The 21,299-nt window shown below is 37.4% G+C and overlaps 1 protein-coding gene across 1 annotated transcript; it reads left to right on the top strand.

Moving 5' to 3' along the window:
- The first annotated feature begins 1,436 nt into the window (after positions 1–1,436).
- LOC118344572 (aluminum-activated malate transporter 8-like) lies at positions 1,437–20,311 on the top strand. Its single transcript, XM_035685593.1, has 9 exons — positions 1,437–1,722; positions 1,859–1,999; positions 2,114–2,386; positions 2,525–2,640; positions 2,798–2,947; positions 3,119–3,469; positions 13,425–13,688; positions 13,782–13,917; positions 20,253–20,311. The coding sequence occupies exons 1-9, from the start codon at positions 1,437–1,439 to the stop codon at positions 20,309–20,311; spliced, it is 1,776 nt and encodes a 591-aa protein (XP_035541486.1).
- The last annotated feature ends 988 nt before the right edge of the window (positions 20,312–21,299 follow it).

Below are 21,299 nucleotides of genomic sequence, written 5' to 3'. Positions count from 1 at the left end.
ATATATTAATATATATATATATAATATTTTGTATAAAACTTATATATATAATAATACAATATTATTTTTTATATATATCTTTTTATCAACCGATCCGGTTCGGTTCGGTCCGGTCTAAAAAATTTTAAAATCGGAATCGGCCGATTTTTACATTCTAAGAACTGGTTCCGGACCGAACCGATTTAAAATAGATAAAATCGATCCGATCCGATCTGATTTTTCGATTTGAATTTACATCTCTACTGGCCGCAAAGTTCAACATTAACTAAAAAAAGAAAAAAAAAAAAGGAATGAGAATAATTAAATGGAGGGGATGGTACTGGCCGCAAAGTTCAACATTCGACCACTAAAACAAGTCAGAAATTGTGATGAGTGGAGTTGCAAAAGTCAAAGAACTATCTGCAAATGTTGAAGGATATACAGAACAGAGTACTCGAGTACCACGGGAGAAAGAGACGAGACAGATGTGACAGACTGTTGGGATTAATAATTCTAATGACATATATGCTGTAATGACCTCCAGTCTCAGGATTATTTGGAAGGTTTTACATCGGTCGATAGACGTTTCTACTAAACAACATGAAACAAGAATTGGCTCCATACAGTACAAGTTTTGTGTACATTTCATGCTCATCTAAACCCTAGCGTCGGGTTTAATCAACTTGTTTTTTGTTTTTTTAAAAGGAACGTAGAGGTCATGAATTGGCTGTATGTTTTTATTGCAGGGTTTCACACCCAAACACGATTTAAACGTCTGACCTTCAGAAACCAATTGATGGCTCTCACAAATATACCAGCTGATGATGCTGAGCAAGACTTACTCTTTCTTAAAATCACAGTTCACAGATTTGGATTTGATAGAATATTCCTGGAATACACAAATAACTTTCACATTTGAAGAGAATAAAAGTTGGTATGTGTGATCATGTCATTGGACGTTGGACCTATTTGAAACAATATGGCTCAAGGACAGCTGGTCAGAATCAACAGCCACCAGATTAATCTTGACGGCCTCCACCCTCCTTTGTGTTTTTGGGCTGTCATGTACATGAAATTTGTGACATGCATGTTGTATAGTCACAAACAGCGTTTCTCACTTATAAATTGGAGAGGTCACTCCCTCCCTCCCCAAGCAAAGTCAGAACCACCTGCCAGCTCTAGGTTCACCTCCCAACCCCACTCCCTCTCCCTCTCTCTCTCTCTCTCTCTCTCTCTCTCGTTCAATCTCTTAGACAGTTCATAAAAATTGTCATATGCAGTATTGTTCCGACCAAGGTTTCTACATATATATTAGAGAGTTCTGGGTTTGGCTTTCAATAAATTAAACACTTTTGCCACACATCAGATATATAGCTAGCTTGTTAGTACTCGTGTAGGGATTTTCTCGTATTATATTATCTCTCCACTTCTGTAATCTTTCATTTCAACCCAGAGCAATGGATATTGCTTCAACAAATTTTGAAAATGTTGGACCTTTCACTCGTGCATGGGAATGGCTCAAGGCCTTGCCTGTAAAGTTATGGGCTATGGCAGTCGAGTTTGCAAATAAGATGAAGAAACTTGGACAAGATGATCCCCGAAGAATAGTCCATTCGCTCAAAGTAGGAGTGGCTATCTCGTTGGTTTCCTTGTTCTATTACGTCCGACCGCTCTTCGACCGTTTTGGTGAAAATGGAATATGGGCGGTTTTAACCGTCGTTCTAGTGTTCGAGTTTTCAGTTGGTAAGCATGAGAGTTATATATCTACCGGAATTCTTATATGAATTTAAAGGCTAAGAGAAACTAATTATTGCACATAAAATCCTGAATTGGAGACATGAAATTGTGATGCTGAACTTTTCTTTCCCATCATTTATAGGAGGAACATTGGGAAAAGGCCTAAACAGGATGCTGGCAACGTTGTCCGGTGGTGCGCTAGCTGTCGGAGTTGATCAGGTGGCAACTCTCTTCGATGGGACGGGACAACCCATAGTACTTGGAATCTTAGTCTTTATAATAGGTAAATACATAGTCCATTGTTGTGTTAATGTAATGGTACTCTACTATTTAATATTTACTTCACAATCATCCAAACTGGTTAATTTCATGGTTGAGACATGTGATATGCATGCAGCTGCAACGGTAACATTTATGAGATTCTTCCCTGCACTGAAGGCAAGATACGATTATGGACTGATGATATTCATATTGACTTTTTGCTTGGTATCTGTGTCGAGTTATAAAGATGATGAGGTTCTAGATATGGCCTGCCAGAGGCTATACACAATCATCATTGGTTGCTTTATTGCTATCATTATATGCATCTGTGTATGCCCTGTCTGGATTGGGGAGAATCTGCAGAACCAAATAGCTAACAATTTGGAAAAGCTTGGGAATTTCTTAGAAGGTATTCTTCCAAACTACAAACTTTACATGTCATATATATATACTTCTTTTTTGTTTTCTTCGTGTTCTAATGAATATGCCAGCTTGTGCCTTGTTTTATTCATGTTAGCATCAATGTTTGACCGATTCAAAGTTACAGGATTTGGTAGGGAATACTTCAGATTGTCAGAGGAAGGGCATTCCACTGATGATGATAAATCATTTCTTCACGGGTATAAAAGTGTTCTGACTTCTAAAGACAAGGAAGAAACTATGGTACGTACGGGTATAACAACGTTGTCAACCTCATGATGTTCTTAAATTTGTCTCCAGCAAAGAAAAACAAAAAAGAAAGGAGGTGTTACTTGAATTAATTTCCACTAATTGATTCAATCTTTCCGAGTTTGTATTATTGCTATTTTTGGATTTTCAGGCCAATTTAGCGAGATGGGAATTTTGGCACTATCGTTTTGGGTTCCGTCATCCTTGGAATCGTTACCTTAAAGTTGGAACCTTGACTCGGCAGTGTGCCTACAAAATTGAAGACCTCAACAGCTATCTCAAGTACTTCGACATCCAAGCTGTAAGTCAGAAATACTTATTTCCTAAACAGATAGTGCTCTCTTTGACAGCCAAAGTTGTTATGTACAAAAGACTTTTCTGCTATTGATCGAGACTCTTGCATCAGACCTTTTTTCCTCTTCTATTTCGAGTCTGAATTTCTTCAGTGACCTATTTTTTGCCATCATTACAGACACCCACCGAGTTCCGAAGAGAAATTCATGAGCCATGCATAAAGATTTGTTCAGAATCTGGCAAAGCACTGAAGGAATTAGCATCAGCGATCAAAAAAATGAGACGGTCAACATCAGTTAATTTCCATATTGCAAACTCAAAAATTGCAGCCGAGAATCTCAGGTCCTTGCTCAACATGATTTCCCTTTGGGAAAATGCCAATCTGCGCGAGATTATACCAACTGCTGCAGTTGGATTAATTCTAATCGACATTGTGCCATGCACAGAGAAAATCGTAGAGGCTTTTCAGGAATTAGCCTCTCCTGCGCGCTTCGAGAATATGGACGACAGAGTTTCACCGAGCAACGACGTATAATTTGCTTCATATATAGCGAAATTTCCCATGTTGGAGTGAGTGCATCCGTTTGATCAGCTTGTTAAACCCCGGTCGAGTACGATCGATAATAAATAAGAAGGCTTGACGTCTGAGATGTATCAAGGGGACAGTAGTCGTACGTACTAGGTTGTGGGCAGAGCATCAAATGTTGTAAGTCAGCCTTCATACTTTTCGTTTTTTTTTTTTTAATGAAAAGATGAGATCAGTTTACAGCAATATCCCATCAGTCACAGATCTGACAGCCGGCCCTTTCGTCCCAATCATCAATTTTTATATAGAATATTTTAAAATTTTTAATAAAATAAGATCTTATTTAAAATTTTTAAGTATTTTTTTTAATTTAAATACAACAACTTAAAATAAAATTTCAATACAAATTTTATGCTCAATTTGGCAAGATCTTAAAACTTTTATTTAAAAATATAAATAATTTATTGCATTAAATATTAAATTTAGTATTATGAGGTCTTGAACACATTGAAGAATATAATTTTATTTAATGGAATGGTTTTTATTTTTTTAATAAAATTAAAAAAAACCTCACCTTTATTTTTGGATACCTTACATATATAGGGTGGGGGTTTTAGGCAATAGCCTAAATGGTATTTCCATTGAGCTGGCCTGCTTAGACCTAGACTCTAGAAATCAAACTAACAACAACATAGTAAACCATTAGTAAAGGCATTCCTGCATTTTTTTATTGGCACAAGCGTTAGGATCCTAACGATTGTGCTCATTTTTATGAGCACTCTGGAGTGAACATTATTTAAAAATATCATTTTTATCTAGATGCGATGATAGTAGCATTCTAACATTGGAAGATGAAATAAACATATGGAGCAAAATTTACAGGGAAAAATCGAAATCCCATAGCTTGTATCGTAAAGTCCTAACTAAATAGAGAATTAAGGGTAAACTAGAATTTACAAAATTTATAAGATTAAAAGCGTATCTCCAAATATTTAAACTGTACGTAAATAATTTTTACATTGGCCACACATGAGAAACCGAGGAATTCAAAATACTCAATAACAAGCCAAGGACACTTGGTAACTAGTAAGTAGATCAGACATCTAAATTAGACTTCGTGTATATATGATATGATTGAAATTGATTATTGCTTTGGGATTTCAATGCTCTCTTATATGAAAGACTGAAGCTTTATCAAGACATCTTTCCGCTCGTGACTTTCTCAAAAACCAAACATAGTAAAATGCATAACTTGACCTAGTAGAATATGATATATATGATGTTTTTTTTCACTATAAATTCTGGATAAAATGTAGGATTTTAAGGTTGTATGAAGACATTGAAGAGTCGGTAAGAAAGCTCTCAGTTTGATTTATAATGAATAACAAAATCTGGGTTAGAGACCGTGGGTAAAATGTTGAAGTATTGTGATTGCATAATCGTTGGAGAAGATGTGTAATACCCCATCTCCTAGGGTCCGGAGAGTTAACTCATGTTACATGATAATCAACTCCAACACAGCTAATATACTTCCAAAAGCTCTAACTCAAATGTAAACACTTCAAATTTAATTAACTACACAAACTCATATATCAAATCCTCAATACAATAACCCCAAAAAAATATCAACTTCTCTACATGTCACTTAAACTCGCATTTCAACAATATAATTAACAAAAATCATCAATACTCATCGAAAACTTTGTATTCTTAATCCACTATTCTTACGTCATCTCACCGATTACTTCATAGTCTTGATCCTCAGCTGAAAAATCTAAAATCATCTGAAAATATTGTGAAGATAAAATGGGTGAGTTATCAACAATTCAATAAGCACAGAACATATACTAGTATGCAAACATGAGCATTTACAGATTTTAGAATGCTGAACAAAACATTTTTTTATTTTCAGAATGCAGAATCAGAACAAGTTATCACAAATATCAGAGTGAAAGTTCAAAATATTTTTATTCAAAATCCCCTTGGCACAGCATAATAAAAACATCATATCAGAACAAAATTCCATGTTTAACCCTGTGGTAGGGTTGTCCAAACTCCAGTGACCAACTGAGAAGAAACATAATGTGAATCTTTCCCTTATCATTCTCGGAACCCCGAGTGTGCACATAGGAAAGACTACGCAGAAAACCACTTTATTTTCAAAGTCGGTGTACCAGAAATAGAAAAGTTGGCACCAACCCAAATAGAGGCCACATTTTTATACCCGTGGTAAGATTAGAACATAATAGAAGTTCAGGTAAGTGAGGTTCTTATACTAAATTTTGTATAAAAAAAAATGAACTCAGGATGATTTATGAAAATGTGCATTATATGTTTTGAAAAGAAATGTGAAAATAACCCCAGTTATTTTTTCTTCATTACTCATTGGACTCTGATTAAAGAGAAAGCATTTTTGTAATGACTGGTGTAGACATGAGCTTATTTTTGACATTCTATTTATGACCTATGCAAAAAGAGCGAATATGAAAATTTGTGCATGATTATGTAAATATGCTTTGGATCTGCTTTGATTATGAAGATGATATTATTTTGTTTAGTACTCTGTTTGGATAAGATGTTATTTCTAAAAACATTTGGCATGACTCTCTGATCTAAATTTGATTATGTTTCTGCACTGTTCAGTTACGACCCTGCCACGGGTGATAATAGTGGCATACGGCTTAGCCACAGGTTATAATAGTGGATACGGCCCAACCAAGGGTAATAATAGTGGATACAACTCAACTACGAGTTATAATAGTGGATACGACCCAACTACGGGTAATAATAGTGGATATGGCCTAACCACGGGTTATAATAGTGGATACGGCCCTGCCATGGGTTAAAGTAGTGGTCTCTATTTTGAGTGCACACCTTGGTGACAGAGTGATTTATGTTCTGCTTCATTATTCGCAGATGCGCAACCCTACCACAGGGGTTATACATGGCCTCTGTTTTGATATGATGTTTCTGATGATGATGATGATTATTTATGCTATGCCAAAGGGTATTTTTGAATGAAATTATTTCTAAATCTTCACTCTGTTATTTTGATAACGTGTTTTGCTTTCGCACTCTGAAAATCAAAATGTTTTGTTCTATATTATGATATCTGTAAATGCTCATGTTTACACACTAGTATATGTTCTCTACTTATTGAGTTATTGATAACTCACTCTCTTATCTCCACAACATTTTTTAGATGATGTTGATGTCCTAGTTGGAAGTCAAGAATAGGAAGTGTTAGCAAGGCTGACGATCGTAGATGAATAAGTGCCAAATAGCACAATTATTTATTGAAGAGTCTTAGTTAGTAGAATTATTATTTTATGTTATTTTGGAGTTTTGAGTTATGGATATGTTCGAGTTTGTGGAGATTGTAGTTTCTTTTATTGAGTTTTTTCAATGGTGTTTTGATGAAAGTATTTATAATTGTGATATGAGAGATGATTTTAGGTTACAGAAGCTAACTCTCCGGACCTTTGGGAACGGGATGTTATAAAACTTGTCTTATCAGAACATATCACAGGATTTACATCGAGTGATTCTTATCATATCATGAGATTTTCATCAAGTGATCCTTATCTTATAAGCTCTTATCCCTTTTCAGAGGGTGGAAAAAATACGGCTCCCCTCGTTGCATCGGATTTTCATCAAGTGATCTTTATCTTATAAGCTCTTATCCCTTTTCAGAGGGTGGACAAAATACGGCTCCCCTCCTTGCACCGTGTGTTCCTGCTAGTTACCACCTCATCAACTGTCTGTACATCGTGATGAATATGTCATAAACAGATAATCATATTAACTCGACCTTACTTCATCGGGTTACATGCCTTATGCATCCACTAGCATTAGGTGCTTCCTCGCTCCAATATCCTTTAAAAAGAATCCATTTGAGGCTCATCGACTGTTCTTCATTGACCCAGAAGTTATCACTCCATTCTTAAGCACTCCAGAGTGGACAGAGAAGTTCCACTAGGACATTCCCCTGCCCTAGCACTTGGGGTCATGATAAAGCTTTTTTTTTTTAAAACACTTTTTGAAAACATTTTCTTTGAAAACACTTTTCCCCAAATGCATGTGATATGAGACTTAAACATGCATACTTATACTTGACATTTGACATATGGAATGCCGTGCATGAAATAACCATGTATAACATTTTCATTTCATAGCATGATAACATAAACCATGTAAGATATCTTAACACATACATGGAATCATGAGAACTTGCTTAAGCCAAAACCCATTGGTACAAAAACTTGAAGATTCATCCCTTAAACATGTTCCAAACTCCAAGTATATAATATAGAAATCAAGACATAGTGAAACAAACATGAAATCATAGGTTTTTGACCAATGTCCGAAACTTCCAAAGCATATTCAAACCGAAACATCATATTGCATAAACCATCAACCTCAATCAAGTGAAAGCCAAAACTTATAGGAACATTTCATGACATTCTCATCATAAATCCAAAACATATATTTTCTTCCTTAGAGTTACTCAAGATCATATTAGCACATTCAAACAAACAATCAAGAGATAGCAAACAAAGCAATCAAAAACCATGGAAGGATTTACACAATCATATACGAATATTAACCAAGAGTAAGTTGACTGTATACTTACAAAACTCCAGGAAATGAAACAAACAACAAGCTGGAAATCGAAATATAACTCATTAGAATAAGGGTTCCAAAACCTTAATCCCTATTCTTGAGTGTGTGAGGGTTTCTAGGGTTATCACTAAGGCTTAAGAAGTCTCAAACCAATTGACTTCTAGGGTTTTGAATCAAGAAACCCTTCAACTTCCTTGTATCTTTGACTAATCTCGAATAAGTGTTAAAATACATGAGTGTGGCCAAATGTGTAGAGGGTTTGTTCCTTCAAACTTTCGGCCTTCTATTCTTTCAAGAAAACCCTAATTCGTTTCCCATGAGCAAGTGCGGAAATTGTGTGTGTTTCACCATATTCGAACTCCCTTGAGGTTCAAATCTCATCTTGGGTTGAATATGTGACACCCCGTATTTTAGTTTATTTTAATTGAAGGGTTATTTTTATTAATTTAAATATTGGTTTTCTTGTTTTAAGTTTATAGGATTTCTTCATTAGTTTATTTTTATGATTTTTAAGTTGTGAAATTATTTTGATATGCCTTTTTAATATTAATTATTGTTATGCATTTAAATTGCTCTTTATTTTAAACTAGTTTATTGTTAGATTTAATTATTTTATTTTTATTTAATCACCACGTTTAAGTTATTTTATTTAACTTGCTGCTTTGAAATCATTTTCGTTGGATCATTTTATGATCCAAGATGTGAGGACTGGACCTCATTTCTTTCTCTCACTTTTTTTTTTCTTTTTTTTCCCCCCTTTTTCTTTTCCTCCTCTTCTTTTGCTCTTTCCTTCATTTATGTTTCTCCTCTCTCTCTCTCTCTCTCTCTCTCTCTCCCACGCGCGACAGTCTCCCTCTCTCCCGCCATCCATTGCCTCGTCCCCCACAGCGCCGCCGTGCACCACCCATTTCTGTCATCGTCCCTCCCATTCATCTCCCCACCTGTCGGCGACCTCACCCCTACGTTCTCAGCCCCTCTCGCACCGCCGTGAGCCCCCACGCCCGACTCTAAGCCGGAACACCCATTGAGCTTGCGTGACATTGGCCACCATCTCTTCACCACATCACCGGGGACCCCCAGCTACATAACCCACCCATCCTAAGCTTCGATCCGCTATCGATGAAATCCATCCATCTCCATTTTCTATTTGAGCTTTTTGGACTTCAACCACCAGTATCATTAGCTTCACCAACATCCCTAATCTATTCCCTAGTAATCTCAAGTCTTCATTTGTCTCTATTCAAAATCTAGCATTTTTTAGACCCACGGCCTTGTGCATTTTCTCACTATTACATTGTTGTGTCACCACTTCTAGCACCTCCATGATCCTTCGAAAAGTATATTATAGCACTGTAAGTATTTTTCAAAGATTTTTTGAGATTTAAATGTATTTTTGCACTAACTCATATTTACTGTGAATTTGTTGGTTATGCCAGACTGAGTCCGAGGAGTAAGGGGTTGGTTGGATTGGAGGATGGAGTTGTTTGTGTGACTGGACTATGTTGAGATTTGTTGGTTGTTGGATATTGTGTCGTATCATGTACATTGCGTAATTGCACGCATGTTCATGTTTGTAAATGAAAACTAGATTTTCGCATAATTGCATGCATGTTCATGTGTATATTTGAAAACTGGGATTTCATGTGAGAAATGGTTTTGGGTGCGTGTGTATCACGACCCCAAGCTGAGATGGGGCATTATCTTGGTAGAGCTCCTCTAGTCACTCGGGAGTGAAATATACTGAGTGACGTCCGCTGGATTGTCGCTGGGCGACAACGGAATCGGACGGGATGGTAACGCTCTCATGCTGACTCTGTGGCCCCTCTGCTGGCTGGGCTAGAGGATGCTTGGCCATGAACACACTGGGCGCGGAACTGGGCATCGCTCATTATGAAGTCACTCGCACGGTCGTTACCCGGGGTGTGACGAAGGGAGCCAGGGCGTGCGGATGGTCCATAGGGGAGATCGTGGTGCATACGGTAAAAATGGATTAATGGGCTATTTTCTGGAAAAATGGCATGTGTTGGAATAAAGGATTTTATATGAGTCATTTTCTGGGAAAATGATGGATTATTGATTTGGGCCATTTTCAGGGAAAATGTTAGGAAATGTTTTTATGGACACGTTTTGGGCCAAAATGGGATTTTGGCATGTGTTGGAAAATATTCATTTTCAGAAAAAATGATATTTTGGGTGTAATGCACATTTCATCATATGCATGCATAATTGTTGGTTGCATTAATGCATTTTTATCTCGTGGGTTGTTTGGATTATTACTTACCTACGGTGCCATTATATGGTATCACAGATTTTGATGCAGATGATGCTGAGGTTGAGCCTGAGGATTTGGCTCTGCCAGAGGAGTGAAATGGGATCAGTCGTTTATGTATTTGGACTTTGTATTATGTTTTCTGGGATAACTGTATAACTATTTTTAAACATTTTACTTATGAAAATTTTGTATTAATCAATTCTGGTACTTAGTCGACCTGCTTAAATTATTCGCTGCTTTGTTCATTGTTCACTGTTGCATGTACACACACTTGACACTTATCGTTGGGATGCGTGATCGTATTGTCATCATTTGGGCATCTCGACTCCTGAGTTTCTGTAAGTGGTTTTTGGAAGCGCCATAGGTGGTATCAGAACAGTTCGGCTCTGGGTAAAACCACATGTCCCTTAGGTGAGATACCATAATTTTTTTTTTTAAATTGTAAATTGAAATTATTTAATTTAAAGTATGTTTTTTTTATTGGATTTATTTATTTTATTGTATACTATTTTGTTTGTTTATTTATTTTATTGTATGTTATTTTGTTTTATTTGTTTTATTTTATGGTAGGTTATTTTATTTGTTTTAATTATTTTATTGTGTACTCCTTCATTTGTTTTATTCATTTGTCATATGTTTTTTTTATTTATGAAAATTTATTTTATTTTGTTTTGTTTTGTTTTATTTTGTTTATTTTGTCTGGAGATGAAAAATGGGTTAAGGGTTACGCTATGGCATGAAGATGGTAGTATCGTGAATGCCATTGTTAGGCATGAACATTTAGTGTAGTAGGCCTGAACTCTTAGTGATTGGTTTGTTTTTAATATCGAGCTCGAAGGGAACAACATGGTCTAAGTGAACTCTATGGAGTAGGAACTCAAGTCACAACTGAGGAGGGGAATAGCTCTAAATCACTTAGGATAATTGAGGTCTTAGGTTCCGTAGAATTTATGTAATAAGTCTATAGAGTAGGAGGTTGTAAGTTCAACGAACTTCAAGGATATATTTACGAGAAGTTCATCTAAGGTTTGAGGCCCTATAGTTTTTAGGAAATAAGTTTATTGGATTTAAGGTGGTAGGTTCAACAAGCATTTGTGGGATTAATTAAATTACAAGTTTTAGATCTTGCCGACTTTGATAAGCAGTTTTATAACATTAGGGGCTTGATAAATTTCAAGCTTTTTAAGGTGAATGTTTTAGATTTAAGGTCATCGATCTAAAGGATTTCAGGAAATGATTCTTATCTGATTTAAGGTTGTAGAATTGCATATTTGAAAGGATTGATTTATAATAAGATTTGAGTTCTTAGTTTTGTAGACTTAGGATGCTAGCTTGAACTATTCTGGAGATTGGTTAGTCTGTAACCATAAAAGTGGGGTTTATTAGAGTTGAGTTATTGATATGAAAGTTTCAGGATAGAATTTCTTTGAGGATGGAAGGTAATGATCTAGTTTGTATAATTTCTGAGGATTGAAGATGTTGATCTAGTTCGGAAAATGATTGTTTTTAGCTCAAGGCTATAGTGGCAAGTTTAGGATTTGATCCATATCAATTTTAAGGATAATAGATAGTGCAGATTTAGGAAATGATTTTTGTTGATTTCGAGGATATAGGTCTAGATGATGGAAATGGTAGTGATGGATCACTTGCCCATTGGAGAAGTATTGGTTTTGGCTAAGGATGCATGAGATCGACGTGTAATAGTTGTGAGTGTGTATAGATTTCAGAGAGTACAGGTCCTAGTCTCTTTTTGCTTTGGAGGAAGTGGTTTTGGTAGGTGTTGAAGAGAAGTCAACACGATAGCATTAAATTCAAGAGATTTTGACTTGGAGTTTTTTTTGGTGAGTCAATTGAAGTGTGCAGTCGAAGCGGGTTACTCAATGGAATGATGGTTAGCAATAATTGTTGTGATTACCCTCAGGAATTAATTGTGACTTAAGGTCACATAGGAATTTGAATTGTGAGGCTATACTTTCCTTTGGGAGATTGAGCGTCCAATTGGGAGAATTAAGGACATTGTGATTTAACTTGAAGAGAGATTGATGGGTCATCATGTATGGTGTATGATAAGATCTTGGAAGTTGAAGCTTAGGCATCAGCGGTGGATAATATGATCAAATATGTGAGTTAATAAAGCATTAGGATCCATGGGTGTTGCGCAATAGTTTTTGGTGGATTGAAGATTTGAGCAGTATGGCTTGCCTTGAGGTTTAATAGTGATGTGCTATTGAAGGAACTAGTTGTGCTAATACTAGCTTATAGGAGTAGAAGTAGGTGGGCGAGTTACCAAGAAGGTTTTGATAATATTTTGGTGAAGTCAATGGTGGTTCGTACTGAGTTTAGTCACCGTTAGATTAGATGTTATTCAGAATTTAGGTGATTAGCTTTTGGGTTTAGGTTGTCGGGTAGAAGTTTATAGGCGCTCTTATTGGTTGGCCGGGTTGGATTCGAGCCTTTTAGGATATGTGCCTTATCTTAGATGAGACGGGTGTATTTTGGGGTGATGTTACTTGTTTTCAATTTGGGATGCTGAAGTTGATTGATACTGGTTTTCTGTTAATGATCATGGTTGTATTTTGCGGAATGTTGATTTTAATTAAGACAGCGGGAGTTAATTGTGGAATATGAGTGATAAGTCATGGTTTTGGTAAAACGAGTACTTTTTACCAAAATATGGTAAGAGTTTTCTGGTCAGTAGGTATGGAGCCACCTAGTACTCGATAGTGTTATTTTTTATGAGGATATAAATTTTATGCATGTTGCGAATTATCAAAGTGCGAAGCAGGAGCGTGATATTTTGGTTGTAATTAGGAGTTCAAATTTTGTGCCGATTTTGAGTAATTAGTGGTGACTTGAAATTTTGAGACGATACTTGTAGTTGGAGATTAATTACTCAGTTGGACCAATTATGCTATTGATTGTTAACTTTGGAAGTGTCCATTAGGTTACCAAAGGTAGAATATAATGAAGGTTTAGAAGTTATAGCATAGGAGTCGATTGAGGTTAGCACATATTATTGTATGGAGCTATTAATCATTGGAATTTACTAGATGTTGTATTAAGGTTCTTGTGGAAAAGGACATTTTGGAGAACATAGCCATCCTAGGAATATTGGGCGTGATGTGCCACTGGGGGACTAATGCGAGTATGATGGATATCGTCATGTTTATTGAGAAATGTGACACATGTCGTCAAGTTAAGGCTAAGCACCAGAGAACAGCTGGTAAACTTCAACCTCTCCCTATTCCTGAGTGGAACTGGGATGACATTTCTATGGATTTTATAGTGGGTTTGTCGAGGACTCCTAGTGGAAAGAACTCGATTTGGGTGATTGTTGATCAATTGACCAAGAGTGCCCATTTCTTGCCTATTAATAATATCAACTCTTTGGGAAACCTGACTCGGTTGTATGTCAAAGAGATAGTACATTTGCAAGGAGTACCCAAGAGTATTGTGTCGGATCGGGACCAGCGATTCATGTCCCATTTTTGGAAGAGATTGCAGGCAGCTCTAGGCACTAAGTTGAAGTTTAGTACTGCATATGATGGAAACCAAGGTGAGCCTAGTCTTAAAGCTATTTTGCAAGTTCCAGATGGGCCAATTACAATAATTGATGCAATCCACTTGGGACGAGTTTAGCAAGAGCCTAACATTCAAGATGGGCTTAAAGGATGAAGATTCAATTTTGATTTATATGATAAGCTATGGAATGGGCAACAACATGACTTAAAGGCTTTGGGCACTTGAAAGCTTTCAACTTGTTTAATTCATTTAAATGATTTATTTTTTTAGTTCAGAATAACTGAGCTTATTATGGGAAGGACTTAAAGGCGGCCTATGCAAGGGCATGTTGGGAAAGTTATTATTTCATTGAACTAGGGTTTCTAGAGGTTACTGTAGCCGCGATACTGTTCATCCAGGGGCATTTTGGGTAAAAGGGGCTTTATTTTATAGCTAGGGTTTTAATTAGGTTTTGGTTTAAATACTCTTTGTAGCCTCATTTTAAGAAGTTGATGAAATTTGATGAATTTATTCATTGTGAGTTGAGTTTTACTCCTCTTGTTCTTAATTGAACTTTTGAACTTATCAAAGGTAAATCACAACCTTTGTGGCATTCCTCCTTTATAATCTGGGTTCTTGAGACGGGTTCTTCAACGGGTCTTGATTTTAATATAATCTAGGCTTTTGAAATGAGTCCTCGTCGGGTCTAGATTTTCCATCCATTGACTTGATTTTGGATTTTTTGGAGAGTTTGCATATAATTGGAGTGATTATTTTGGTGTAAAGTAGATTTTAGACGTGTCACATGAATGTTTGTGGGAGTATCATTTGCCATACATTGACTTGTTGCATGAATGTTTGTAGGACTATCATTTGCCTTTCATTGAGTTTGCATATAATTGGAGTGGTCATTTTGATGTCAAGAAAACTTTATACATTTTGCATGAACATTTCTTTTGGTTTAAGATGAAGAGAGATGTCAATCGCATTTATGGCCAGTGCATTACATGTAGAAAATGCCAAATTTCGGGTTTTGCCACATGGGTTGTATACACCCTTACCCGTTCCTAGTGAGCCATGAGTAGACATATCTATAGATTGTGTTTTGGGGCTGCCTAGTACAAAAGGGGATAGAGATTCTATTTTTGTGGTAGTGGATAGATTTAGTAAGATGGAACATTTCATTCCATGCCATAAAAAAGATGATACCACAAACAAAACTGACATATTTTTCAGGGAGATAGTGCGACTCCATGGTGTACTTAGGAGTATTGTTTCTGATAGAGATGTTAAGCTCCTTAGTTACTTTTGGAAGGTGTTGTGGGGAAAATTGGGTAGTACAAAACTCTTATTTTCCACTACTTTTGTAATACCCCATATGATATGGATAAGGGTAGGTGGTGTATAGGATCCCACATTGCTTGGGAAGGAGAAGTTCTTGCCCTTTATAAGGTTCCAATAGGGCTTCAATTGTATCATTGACTAGTCCTTTTGGAGTATAGGCCATGTGGTATGGGCCTTCTATTGGGGTGTTACAAATGGTATCAGAGCCTATCCCAACCAGAAATGTGGGACTTGAGCCGTGTCACCTATAATGGACAGGCCCGACGAGGACGTCGGGAATTTAAGGGGGGTAGATTGTGATACCCCTTATGATATGGATAAGGATAGGTGGTGTGTGGGATCCCACATTGCTTGGGAAGGAGAAGTTCTTGCTCTTTATAAGGTTCCAATGAAGCTCCAATTGTATCATTGACTAGTCCTTTTGGAGTATAGGCCATGTGGTTTGGGCCTTCCATTGGGGCGTTACAAATGGTATCAGAGCCTATCCCAACCAGAAATGTGGGATTTGAGCCGTGCCACCTATAATGGACAGGTCCGACGAGGACGTCGGGAATTTAAGGGGGGTAGATTGTAATACCCCATATGATATGGATAATGGTAGGTGGTGTATGGGATCCCACATTGCTTGGGAAGGAGAAGTTCTTGCTCTTTATAAGGTTCCAATAGGGCTTCAATTGTATCATTGACTAGTCCTTTTAGAGTATAGGCCATGTGGTATGGGCCTTCTATTGGGGCGTTACAACTTTTCATCTACAGGTTGATGGACAGACTGAAGAAGTTAATAGGACTTTAGCTCTCAACTTTTACGCACTGTTGTTAATGAGAATTTAAAAACTTGGGAGGATTGTTTGCCTTTTATAGGGTTTGCATATATTAGGACCATGCATACTACTACTTCATATTCTCCGTTTGAAATTGTTTATGGTTTTAATCTACTTACTCCTTTACCTTTGATGCTTTTGCTTGTTGATAATAGGGGTAGCATGGATGGACATTTTCAAATTCTTGAGAAAGTTAATGAAAATGCATATAAAGTGGATATTTCATATAAGTATCATGTTTCTGCTATTTTCAATGTTACTAACCACTTTCCCTTTCATCCAAGTGGAGATTCGAGGTCGAATCCTTTTGATGTGAGGGGGAATGATGGGAACCAAGGTAGACCTAGTCTTAAAGATATTTTGCAAGTTCTAGATGGGCCAATTACAAGAATTGATACAATCCACTTGGGACGAATTTAGCAAGAGCCTAACATTCAAGATGGGCTTAAAGGATGAAGATTCAGTCTTGATTCATTTGATAAGCTATGGAATGGGTAACAACATGACTTAAAGGCTTTGGGCACTTGAAGGCTTTCAACTTGTTTAATTCATTTAAATGACTTATTTTATTAGTTTAGAATAATTGTGTTTTTTATGGGAAGGACTTAAAGGGGGCCTATGCAAGAGCATGTTGGGACAATTATTATTTCATTGAACTAGGGTTTCTAGAGGTTACTGTAGTGTTACTGTAGCTGCGACACTGTTCATCCAGGGGCATTTTGGGTAAAATGAAATTTATTTTATAGCTAGAGTTTTAATTAGGTTTTGGTTTAAATACTCTTTGTAGCCTCATTTTAAGAAGTTTATGAGATTTGATGAATTTATTCATTCTGAGTTGAGTTTTACTCCTCTTGTTCTTAATTGAACTTTTGAACTTATCAAAGGTAAATCACAACCTTTGTGGCGTTCCTCCTTTGTAATCTAGGTTATTGAGATGGGTTCTTCAACGGGTCTAGATTTTAATATAATCTAGGTTCTTGAAACGAGTTCTCATCGGGTCTAGATTCTCCATCCATTGACTTGATTTTGGCTTTCTTGGGGAGTTTTCAAATTGATTGTGGGTTCAAGGGATTCCATTCCCGTCAAGGGCATTTTGGGTAAAAGGGGCTTTATTTTTTAGCTAGGGTTTTAATTAGGTTTTGGTTTAAATACTCTTTGTAGCCTCATTTTAAGAAGTTTATGAAATTTGATGAATTTATTCATTGTGACTTGAGTTTTACTCCTCTTATTCTTAATTGAACTTATCAAAGGTAAATCACAACCTTTTGTAGCATTCCCCCTTTGTAATCTGGGTTCTTGAAATGAGTTCTTTAACGGGTCTAGATTTTAATATAATCTAGGTTCTTGAAACTAGTTCTCATCGGGTCTAGATTTTCCATCCATTGACTTGATTTTGGCTTTCTTAGGGAGTTTTCAATTTGATTGTGGGTTCAAGGGATTCCATTCCCGTGGGTTCATATCAGCATATCACCCTCAAACTGACGATTAATTAAAGCGCACTATTCAAACTCTTAAGGATATGTTGTAGGCTTGTGTCATGGAATTTCAGGGGAGTTGGAAAAATCATCTGCCACTAATAGAGTTTGCTTATAATAACAGTTTTCATTCCTCCATTCAGATGGTCCCTTATGAAGCTTTGTATGGAAGGAAGTGTATTTTACCTATGTGTTGGGATGAAGTTGGCGAGAGTAAATTAATTGGGCCTGAGATAATTCAAGAAATAAAAGATCAAGTTCAAGTTATAAGGACTAAAATGGCGGAAGCACAAAGTCGTCTGAAGAGTTATGCAAATACGAGGAGAAGAGACTTATCCTTTGAGGTAGGTGATTGGGTTTACCTCTAAGTCTCTCCTATGAAAGGCGTTAAGCGCTTTGGTAAGAAGGGAAAGCTTAGTCCGAGGTATGTTGGCCCTTTTCAGATTGTGGAGAAGGTTGGGCTTGTTGCTTATAGAGTTGCATTGCCGGACTATTTTGGAGAAGTTCACGATGTGTTCCATGTGCCGTCATTGAAGAAGATTTTTGGACAATAAAAATCGCATTTTGTCAACCTAGAACGCATTCAACTTCAGCCTAACCTTACTTATGAAGTTGCCCCTATGCAGAATGTGGATTGGAAAGAGCAAAGGTTAAGGTCCAAGATGATATCTTTGGTGAAAGTGTCATGGGGTGATTCGTTGGCTCAAGATTTCTCTCAGGAGAGAGAAGCCAACATGAGGGAGCAATATCCGCATTTGTTTGATTGACCCTGGCGGTATGTTTCTTAAGTCTGCTCTTAGTTGAATCTTATTCTTGTCCTAGCTTTAATGTTTGACCTTGCCAATTTTGAGGACAAATTTTTTTTAAGGGGGGGAGGATGGGACACCCCGTATTTTAGTGTATTTTAATTGAAGGGTTATTTTTATTAATTTAAATATTGGTTCTCTTGTTTTAAGTTTATCGGATTTTTTTGTTGGTTTATTTTTATGATTTTTAAGTTGTGAAAATATTTTGATATGCTTTTTTAATATTATTATTGTTATGCATTTAAATTGCTCTTTATTTTAAATTAGTTTATTGTTGGATTTAATTATTTTATTTTTATTTAATCACTACGTTTAAATTATTTTATTTAACTTGCTGTTTTGAAATCCTTTTCGTTGGATCATTTTTGTGACCCAGGATGTGAGGACTGGACCTCATTTATTTCCCTCACTTTTTCTTTTCTTATTCTCTTCTTTTTCTCTTTCTTTCATTTATTTTTCTCCTCTCTCTTTCTCTCCTGTGCGCGACACTCTCCCTCTCTTCCCCCGTTCATTGTGTCGTCCTCCATAGCACCATCGTGCGCCACCCATTTCCGTCACCGCCTCTCCCATTCATCTCCCTACCGGTCGGCGACCTCACCCCTTCGTTCTCAACCCTTCTCGAGAAGCCGTGAGCCCACACGTGCAGCTCTAAGCTGCGGCACCCATTGGCCCCCACCTCTTTACTACATCACTAGCAACCCCCCAGCTACATAACCCACCCATCCTCAGCTTCGATCCGCCACTGGTGAAGTCCATCCATCTCCATTTCTGATTTGAGCTATTTGGACTTCAACTGCTGCCTACGCCGCCACCCACGACCAACCACCACCATCATTAGTTCACCAATATCCCTAAGCTATTCCCTAGTAATCTCAAGTCTTCATTTGTTTCCGTGACCTTATTTTGAGACCCATGACCTCGTGCTTTTTCTCACTGTTACATTGTTGTGTCGCCACTTCTAGCACCTCCATGATCCTTCGAAAAGTATATTGTAGCACTGTAAGTATTTTCCCAAAGAACTTTTGAGATTTAAATATATTTTTGCACTAACTCATATTTATTGTGAATTGGTTGGTTGTGCCGAACTGAGTCTAAGGAGTAAGGGAGTCGGTTGGATTGGAGGATGGAGTTGTTTGTGTGACTGGACTATGTTGGGATTTGTTGGTTGTTGAATATTGTGTCGTATCATGTACATTGCATAATTGCACGCATGTTCATGTTTGTAAATGAAAACTGGGTTTTTGCATAATTCCATACATGTTCATGTGTATATTTCAAACCTGGGTTTTTATGTGATAAATGGTTTTGGGTGCGTGTGTATCACGATCCCAAGCCGAGATGGGGCATTATCTGAGTGGAGCTCCTCTGGTCACTCGGGAGCGGAATATACTGAGTGACGTCTCCTGGGTTGTCGCTGGACGACACCAGGATCGGACAGGATGGTTTTGCTCTCGTGTCGACTCTGTGGCCCCTCTGCTGGCGGGGGCTAGAGGGCGCTTCACCACGAACGCGCTGGGAGCGGAACTGGGCATCGCTAGTTACAAAGTCACTTGCATGATCCTTATCTGTGGTGTGACGAAGGGAGCTAGGGTGTGCGGACGGTTCCTAGGGGAGATCATGGTGCATAAGGTAAAAGTGGATTAATCAGCTATTTTCTGGGAAAATGGCGTGTGTTAGAATAAAGGATTTTATGTGAATCATTTTATGTAAAAATGATGGATTATTGATTTGGGCCATTTTCATGGAAAATGACAGGAAATGTTTTGGGCCAAAATGGGATTTTGGCGTGTGTTGGAAAATATTCGTTTTCAAGGAAAATGATATTTTGGGTGTAATGCATATTTCATCATATGCATGCATAATTGTTGGTTGCATTAATGCATTTTTATCTTGTGGGTTTTTTGGATTATTACTTACCTGTGGTACTGTTTTATGGTATCGCAGATTTTGATGCAGGTGATGCTGAGGTTAAGCCTGAGGAGTCGGCTCCGCCAGAGGAGTGATATGGGATCACTCGTTTATGTATTTGGACTTTGTATTATATTTTTCTGGATAACTGTATAACTCTTTTTAAACGTTTTACTTATGTAAATTTTGTATTAAACAATTCTGGTACTTTGTCGACTTGCTTAAGTTATCTACAGATTTGTTCATTGTTCACTGTTGCATGTACACACACTTGGCACTTATCGTTGGGATGCGTGACCGTGTTGTCATCATCCGGATGTCTTGACTCCCGAGTTTCCATATGTGGGGGTCGGGGGCACCACAGAATATGTGATATGTGTGTGTAGAAACAAAAGGTAACTGAGTTCTTATTGTGGTTTCTCCTTGTAAACGCCGAAATCTCTCTCTTGAAACAAGCCTCCCTTGTTTGGAATGAATGAAAGTGTGAGAAAGTGGAGGAAATCTCTAAGTGGTCGTGTAAGAGAGTGTGAAGAGAATGAGAGCATGTAAAATTCGAGAATGACAAAAGAGAAAAGCCCCTTAAGCGTGTGACTCCTCTCCCTTTATATAGAGTTCTCTAACAAAATCTCATTGGTTGCTAGTGACCTATTGCATGAAGGACAAGTGGTTCCTTTCCTGTTGCATGTAGGACAAATGGCACCTTCTATGATGCATGCAGGACAAGTGGCACATTTTTAGATGTATGTAGGACAAGCGGCACCTTTTGCTAGGCTATAGGGAACACAAAAGTATTCTTAAAAAGAAAAATCTTGCCAGGTGGCGTGGCTCTTGGAAATTCGAAATATACCTCATCCTTGCTTTTCCAAGGAAATCTAAGAATATCCTTGCATGGACGCCATGTGTCAAAGCCCCTCCTTTGTCTCTCCTTGGAAAATCCAAAAGATCCTCTGCATGAGTGAAATGTGGCGTGACATCTTGTCAAAATTCGAAATCCTAAGAGGCTCCATGGGTATGCTCCCCCCCCCCCCCATATGGTCCAGATTCAATGAATCTCTAGGGCAAAATTGGCATTTGATAAATCCT

The sequence above is a fragment of the Juglans regia genome, chromosome 14 (genome assembly GCF_001411555.2).
Source record: "Juglans regia cultivar Chandler chromosome 14, Walnut 2.0, whole genome shotgun sequence".
NCBI classification, from domain to species: domain Eukaryota; kingdom Viridiplantae; phylum Streptophyta; class Magnoliopsida; order Fagales; family Juglandaceae; genus Juglans; species Juglans regia.
The sequence above is the reverse complement of the archived record's forward strand: the minus strand, read 5'-3'. Positions and strand labels throughout refer to the sequence as shown.

What these genes read in the sequence shown, in the direction of transcription:
- LOC118344572 (XM_035685593.1), top strand. Translation starts at nt 1,437, where the DNA reads ATGGATATTGCTTCAACAAATTTTGAAAATGTTGGACCTTTCACTCGT. An exon ending in GCTTGGGAATTTCTTAGAAG is followed by an intron (nt 2,387 to 2,524) that starts GTATTCTTCCAA and finishes TCAAAGTTACAG; the next exon opens with GATTTGGTAGGGAATACTTC. An exon ending in GAGTTTCACCGAGCAACGAC is followed by an intron (nt 3,470 to 13,424) that starts GTATAATTTGCT and finishes TGTTGTATTAAG; the next exon opens with GTTCTTGTGGAAAAGGACAT.